This window comes from Myxocyprinus asiaticus, chromosome 38 (assembly GCF_019703515.2).
Source record: "Myxocyprinus asiaticus isolate MX2 ecotype Aquarium Trade chromosome 38, UBuf_Myxa_2, whole genome shotgun sequence".
NCBI lineage: Eukaryota > Metazoa > Chordata > Actinopteri > Cypriniformes > Catostomidae > Myxocyprinus > Myxocyprinus asiaticus.
This window is the reverse complement of record NC_059381.1, coordinates 33,280,962-33,289,079: the sequence shown is the minus strand read 5'-3', so window position 1 is coordinate 33,289,079 and position 8,118 is coordinate 33,280,962. Positions and strand designations below refer to the sequence as shown.

Sequence of the window (8,118 nt, the reverse complement as noted above, 5' to 3'; positions counted from 1 at the left end):
ACTGAGTAATAATGTCTCATGAACATAATCTTCAAGTTTCTAATGAACTTTCAGCACATGTACGCACACATGTTGGCACAATGATGCTGTAGTTTATTTGTAGTTAATGGCGCTCTGTCTCTGGATGTCTATCTTAGCCAAGCCATAAATGTGGATAAGTATACTCCGCTGTTGGCTTCTTGTCAATAAAGTGAAAAGAGCACACAAACAAATTATTCTGATGCTTTTCCAAACAGATATTCTGAATCCTTTTGAAGCCAGCCGGAAAAGCATTTTTATTAAATTTGTGCAACATCTTACCCAGGCCCGGCTCCACAGGGGCCTGGCCCACCCAATCATGAACTTGGCCCACCTTGAGAACTACACCTACACCCACCCCTCCAACTCTTTTGCCCACCCGGCGGGTCCTATGGCCCACCTTACAACTTAGAGCTGGAGCCAGGCCTGATCTTACCGTGCTTTCAGTTTCAATGTAATCAATTATGCAGATTTCATGGATGTCACAATGTCTCAGAGGTCCAAGTGTGCTGGCATTTGAAGTGTTTTAGGTTTCTTCTCATCATGTAAGCACATGTAATACAATGAGAATGTCTAGACATAAAGTCTAGGATGAGACTTTTCAGCGTGAGAGTGAATCTGATGATTGCACTATATAAACTATATGCTGAATATGATGTATAAAAATGCAAAGGGTCCTGATATTTGATTGTCCTGATAATGTCAAATGTATGTCTAATTTCACCAGTAAATTTATACTATGGCAAACATTATTTTACTGGATAAGCATATACTACCGTTAAAAGTATGTTCAAGGTAGAGCCTTTGTATGTGTGTGTGTGTGTGTGTGTGTGTGTATGTGTGTGTGTGTGTGTGCGCATGAGTGAAAGCAAAAGAATGAAAGAAAACAGAGAGGTTGTGTGCTGAATTACCTGTGTTTGAGCTCTCAGCTCAGCAAATAAAGATGCTGACTACCACCCCTGGAGTCACAAGTTCGAATCCAGGGTGTGCTGAGTGACTCCAGCCAGGTCTTCCAAGCAACCAAATTGGCCCAGTTGCTAGGGAGGGTAGAGTCACATGGGGTAACTTCCTTGTGGTCGCTATAATGTGTGGTTCTCGCTCTCGGCGGGGCGCATGGTAAGTTGTGCTTGGATGCCACGGAGAATAGCGTGAACCTTGAAGTGAAAATATATATAAATACACATACAGTGCATGTCACCCCCTAACAATTATTTCACACAAATTATTTGCACAACCTGAGATAGAGTAATTAAACTGATTTGTTTTTTAAATGTGAGTCACTGAACTCTGTGCAGCACCAACCAACCACCAATGGAGCATTAAATAATAATAACAATAATAACAGCCATCAGTCTTGTGGGATAAATCTCTATAAACTTTGCACAAGTGATGGAGCAATACTAGCCCATTCCTCGCAGAACTGCCCAACCTGTACCAAGTTTGTTGGGGATCGGTGATGGACAAAAATGTTGACATTTCTCCACAGATGTTCAATAGGATTGAGGTCAGAACTCTGACTGGGCCACTCAAGGACATCAATTTTATTCATTTTAAGCCACTCCAGTGTTGCTCTGGCAGTGTGTTTGGGCCATTGTCCTGCTGAAACACAAACTTCCTACAAATTTGACACATTCTGGCAGAGAGGAGTAGATTCTCAGTGTACATTGCAGCATTAATTATACCACCAATCTTCACAAGATTGCCAGTCCCTGCTGCTGAATATCTACCCATTAACATGATGCTACCATCATTGAGTTTCACTGTGGGAATGGTGTCACATGGCTGATATGAAGTGTTGGCTTTGTGCCACACATACTGCTTAGTGTTTAAGCCACAAAGTTCCACTTTAGTCTCATCAGACCACAAGATCTTCTGCCATGTCTTTGCAGTATTTTCCAAGTGACATATTGTAAAGTGTTTATGGGCAAGCATGGGCTTTTATTTAGCAATGGTTTCTTTTTAGTCCCTCTCCTGTACAGACACTTTTTGCACAATAGTTTTGATTGTTGAGCCACTGACTTCTGTAGCTCAGTCAGAGTGATGGCTGATTTGCAGTAGCCTCTCTGACAAGTGCCATTCTTGTTCGCTGACTACGTTTGTTTGGGCTGTTGTTCCATATTTCTTCCCCTTTTGTATGACTGACTGCACTGAGCTCCATGGTATGTTGCCTTTGAAATGGCCTTGTATCCTTCCCCAGATTTGTGCTTCTCCACAATTTATTCCTCACTCATTTTGAATGCTACTTTGTCTTCATTTTACATTCGTTTGTTCACAGGAAAATCCAACCATATAGTTTGATATTATAGCGAGGGAAGTTATACAGTACCAGTCAAAAGTTTTGAAACACTCATTCTTTATTTTCATTTTTTCATTTTTTTTTTTATTTTTATTTTTTTCACATTTTTGAATAATAGTAAAGTCATCAAAACTATGGAATAACATAAATGGAACTATGGGAATTATGTTGTGACTAAACAAAATCCAAAATAAATCAAAACTGTGTTATATTTTAGCATCTTCAGAGTACTCACCCTTTGCCTAGAATTTGCAGAAATGTACTCTTGACATTTTCTCAACCAACTTCTTGAGGTATCACCCTGGGATGCTTTTTAAACAGTATTGAAGCAGTTCCCATCTATGTTGGGCACTTATTGGCTGCTTTTCTTTATTATTTGGTCCAAGTCATCAATTTCAAAAACTTTTTTATTTTTTATTATTCATTTTAGTTTTATAATGAAATAAATTAATATGGTGGCACAATTATATTTTTGTCTACAAAACTAATTTCAAACATTTAAGCATATGCCTTCAGATCAAAAGATTTTTAAGATCATGAGAAACATTTCAGTCAAGTGTTTCAAAACTTTTGACCGGTAGTGTATATGCTCATAAAGTAATTGAAATCAGCTGATCCACTAATTTTCAACACTAGTGGAGACTAGAGCAACAAATAAGAAGACAATATCTTGCACCTGAGCAAGTTTAACCTTGTAATTACGAAGGGTATGAATATTTTTTTCTTGTTTGTTTTTTTTAATGTTTTTTTTTTTTTTTAACGTTTTTTTTTTTTTTAAGAGGTTTTGGACATTTTTGTTGTTGTCATGATATACAATACAGCTGGGAAAAAAAATATACTTTAATATATTCTGAATGCGTAATCTGACATTATTTTGTCACAACATAATTACCAAACTGCGATTTGTTTTTTTTTTTATAGTTTTGATGACTTTACTATTATTCAGAAATGTGAAAGTAGTAATTAACTGTTCATACTTTAAAAATGCATGCTCTCTTTGCTTGACTCAACTGCACTTTAGTGTTTTCTCATTTTCTCATGACAAAAAAGTGTGTCTGAACTCAACAAGACACAAACAGGATTCTGCATCTCACCCACACGCTCGAGAAAAGTTTATCAATGTTCTCTGCTATCCATCCCACTCTGCTCTTGTTGTCTGACACATATCTGTTGATCAGAGAAGATGACAACATCAAACCCAAACTGCAGTTTTGAGCAGAATGCTTAACTTGCCTAGTTCGCTAAACCTACTGTATCAATCGAAGATAACGGTTGCGGGTTAAGGGTTTTTGTTTGTTTTTGTTTTTGTTCTTTTTGCAGCATTGAGTGTCTCTCACATGAAACTGAAACAAAATATGTTTACAAAAAATAATCTTTATTCACTCTTTTACCAAAGTAATGAAACATCTTTGTTAGAAGAACATTTTTTGTACATAATATGGAATTTTAAGTTTCAAATTACTTTAATCATTACTGTAATGTTCATGGCAACAAAAATAATTATTTAAAGGCATATTTGCATGCATGAAGATAGTATAAATAAAGCATAAAGGCAGTAATACATTTTATAACTAAAAATATGCTACATTTTGTAGTATTTCTATAATTATGTTTGCTAATGTACTGCATTAAACACGGCTAATGTAGTAATTTAACCATTCTAATCCAAAATCAACCAAATCAAGTGCAATTACCTGATCATCATAAAATTAAAACATTTTTCCTATCAAAAATATTTTGTGTATTACATTTTTTTTCCATTAACATGTCATTTTTATTTGCAATTTAAATATTAAATCTGTATTTTCCCACATTGTGCTCACTTTTAGAAGTGAGATGTAGGCATGTCATATGGTTAATACTTCTATAGTACATCACCACAAAAATGGTTAACACTCATAATGCAACAGCACTCATGTATATCACTGCAGTGCCGTGACATCTAAAGGAGATCCATGACATTTGCAAAGGTCATGTTCTCAAGCATAAATTCGGGTTATTCCCTCTAAATTTAGTAATATACTAACTTTTCAACAAGTTAAAGTTAAATACAGTGAAAATACATGAACGTTCCCTTTGTTAAGGGTTTATAAAGGGGTTCATTAATGATTCATGTGTTTACAAATGCATTATAATTAATTTATATGCTGTTATAACAACATACAAAAAAGAGTGCAATACCTGACAAATAGTAAGCAGTTTTACCTCACATTTTATACTAGCTAAGTAACACTCATTCATTTATTTATAAAGGAGTTGCCAACATTAGTAGCCTATGTACATTAAGCTCAGTATTATTTAATGGTTAATGGTACAAGTACTGTATGTACCCAAAATGAGTTATGAACTTTAAGAAAAGTTCCCCTTGAGGGTACCACCCCATTGACGGCTCTTGTACCTTAATTGTTTTATTCTGAGAGTACAGAAAGTCTTCCAAAAAGTATTTCATGTCAACTACCCATGCACATAAACACAGGACATGCTTAAAAACACTTACATCATTTAAACTGAAGAACTGATTTTGTTGAATCTACTAAATTTGCTTTCAGTTGACATCACACATAATAGAAAGCCATCCGTGACGCTCTCTAAATTTCAGTGATTGAATGGTTTATGCTGATTCTTCTGTTTAAAGCGTACATGCTTTTAAACTTGCCCTGGATGGCACAAAGGATGGTTTTCCTGTATGCACTGGATATGAAAAAAAAGACAATTGGATCTAGGCAGCTATTTAGAGTCGATAGCAGCAAGGTACCCTCATTTAAAACGTGCAACAATTGTTGGCTTTGAAGATCCCCGATCACATTCAGTTGAGCCAGAACGTATGGGATCCGTACTATATGGTAAGGCAAGAAGCACAAAGTAAAAATTGTCGGAATCAAGAAAGTCTTTGTTATAATCCTCTTTTTGCGACTTTGTGCCTTAGGATCGCCATTACCCATGGACATAGTCCTGAGTTTATTAGTAATCTTCCCATAAAAACAAAGAAAAGCCAGGTAAAAAACAAGGAATAACACCACTGTAGTCAGATTAATTGCACCACCGAGAGGACCCTTTCTGTGGAAGTGGAAGCAGATCTTGTCGCATGGATATTTCAGATCATTGTTTTTTGCGAAGAAGGGACTTGACCCTAAAATGAGCAGCACCCAAATGGTGTAGCTTGCCATTTGGCTCCATTTCGTCTTCTGGATGCGGAACACCCAAACGGGCTTGATGATTTTCAAGTAGCGATCCAGACTAATGAGGCTGAGGAACAGGATGCTGGAATACATATTGATGTAGAAGAATATGCCCACCACCTTGCACAGGTAGTAGGGACCTTCTTTGTTGTGGTAGTAGACCCGTAGCGGCAAACACAGGACCAAGAGGGTGTCGGCGAGGGCAAGGTGACGCATGTAGATGGACATGGAAGTGTCTGTGTGCTGCCGGAGGAAGAATATGTAGATGGTGACGGTGTTGCACAGCAGACCAATGCAACAGATGACAATGTAGCCAGTTGGCAAGAAGGAATTCAGTACACCATAATGGATCTCACAGGTTTCATTGGTGGTTAAATTGCCTTCCTGTAACATTGTGACAGCCAAAACGTGCTGTACACTTTAATAAAGGAAAGGAAATTAGTAAGAACTCAGGACAAAAATGGCACAGAACATGACAAAAATGCCCCAAAAAAGCCACCTCCACCAAATGATGTTTTCTAACATTTAATATGTTTCATTATATTTTACTACTCTAGAGCTATCTAGTTATGCCCTCAATAGGAATTTTTTTTTAAAACAAAAAACTCCTAAAATCTATTCCATGTAGGGTTGCCAACTTTTAGCCTCGCAAATATAGGAAGTTTTGGCTAAAATATGGGATGTCCCGACTAATATGGGTTCCATGGGGCAAATAGTACCCCTTAATAAAAAAGTTAATTTCTGACACTTGACACATTATGTTCCGTATTTCAACTCAGATTTTTACTTGGAATCATAAGGCTAAAAATCCCTACAGGCAAAAGTGTTGAACTGTTTTCAAATGCTAAACTCCCAATAAAAAAACAGCAGTCTTACCTGTGCTACCGGTCTGCTTGAGAAATGCAGAAACGACTAAGGGCAGTCTGTGCTGTGAAACTCCACGGCACCTGTGCAGGAAATTATGCTCATGTGTGATGTAGCTGTGCCTGGTCGCTGTGGTTGACAGTTCTGCTAACCCCAGCAGAAATGCAAAGAAATTATAATTGCTCACCTCACATCCACCATTCTTAGAGCCCAGGAATTGAGCTGGAAGTCTATTATGTCATGCTTCCCGAATACACAAAGATCCAAATTAAATATCCTTGTTCCAGATTAAAAAAAGCACAGATTAGGATCAACATATAACCTACATTTAATTTGACATCATTGCACTCACACTATTGCATATCTAATTTTATAAAACAACAGACAGTGTCAAGAAAAAGTATGTGAACCCTTTGGAATTTGCTAATTTTCTGCATTAATTGGTCATAAAATGTTATCTTATCTTCATCAAAGTCACAAGTAAGCTAAAAACACACAAAAAAATTATAATCTTTCATGTCTTTATTGAACACATCCGATTAAACATTCACAGTGCTGTGGAAAAGGTAAGTAGACCCTTGATTTAATAACTGGTCGATCCTCTTTGGCAGCATTAACCTCAACCAAGCGTCTCTGGGAGCTGTGGATTAGACCTGCACAACGTTCCGAAGGAATTTTGAACCATTCTTCCTTATAGAACTTCATCAGCTCAGCCATATTCTTAAGATGTCTGGTGTGAATGGCTCTCTTGAGGCCATTCCACAGCATCTCTATTGGGTTAAGGTCTAGGCTCTGACTGGGTGTCAGAGTTTTTTGCTTTAATGTTTTATTTTGGCCACTAGAGGCCCTCATTGTGTTTCATTTCAGTTTCCCGCCATTTTATCATGTGTTATTGTTTTCACCTGTGCCTCCTTCTGGACTGTGTATTTAAGTTGATCACTTCCTTTGTTTCTTTGCTTGGTTATTGATGTTCTTAGCCAGTTACTGCCATAAGTCTGCTCTAGTTCCAAGTACTAAACTTTGTAAGCCTTTTGGTTTGTTCTTTCCCTGTGTTTATTTATTTTTTGCTGTTTTTTGATGTCTTTTTCCTGAGTTTTCTGGAGATTTTTTTTTTTTTTTTTTTTTTTTTTTTTCCTTTCGGATCCTTTTCTAGACTAAAGATTTTTCTGTTTTTTTGTGATTTGTTGAGCCTAATTAGGTTCAACTCCCTTCTGTGGCTCAGTGGTAGACATTAAGACTCTTGTGCTGGAGACCCAAGTTCAATTACAGTCTCTGACACTGGGCCACTCCAAAAGGTGGATTTTCTTTTTTGAAGCCACTCTGTAATGGATTTACTTCCATGTTTAGGGTCATTGTCCTGCTGCATCACCCAACTTATACTAAGCTTCAGCTGGCACAAAGCCACCCTGACATTATCCTATAAGTTATCTTGATAAACTTGGGAATTCATTTTTCCCTCAATGATGGCAAGTGATCCAGTCCCCGAAGCAATTAAGCAGCCCCAAATCATGATGCTCCATCCACCATACTTCACCATAGGGATGATATTTTCATGTTAGTATGTGGTGCCCTTTTTACGCCATACGAAGTGCTGCATGTTTTTCCCAAACACATCAACCTTAGTTTCATCAGTCCACAATTTTTTTTTCCTAGTAGTGTTGTGGAGTGTCAAGGTGGTCTTTGGCAAACTTCAGGCACGCAGGCATGTTTTTGTTGGAAAGCAGTGGCTTCCTTTGTGGTGTCCTGCCATGGACACCATGC

General features: G+C 37.3%; 1 protein-coding gene across 2 annotated transcripts; it reads right to left on the bottom strand.

Moving 5' to 3' along the window:
* Nucleotides 1-3,724: 3,724 nt before the first annotated feature.
* LOC127429359 (P2Y purinoceptor 14-like) lies at nucleotides 3,725-6,586 on the bottom strand. Of its 2 annotated transcripts, none has more exons than XM_051678343.1 (2): nucleotides 6,370-6,586; nucleotides 3,725-5,911 (listed from the first exon to the last, which is right to left on the bottom strand). In XM_051678343.1, the coding sequence occupies exon 2, from the start codon at nucleotides 5,884-5,886 to the stop codon at nucleotides 4,903-4,905; it is 984 nt and encodes a 327-aa protein (XP_051534303.1). In that variant the 5' UTR covers nucleotides 5,887-5,911; nucleotides 6,370-6,586; the 3' UTR covers nucleotides 3,725-4,902. The 2 variants fall into 2 exon arrangements, with proteins under 2 accessions (XP_051534303.1, XP_051534304.1); XM_051678344.1 differs by having other exon boundaries at nucleotides 3,725-5,736.
* Between the last annotated feature and the right edge of the window lie 1,532 nt (nucleotides 6,587-8,118).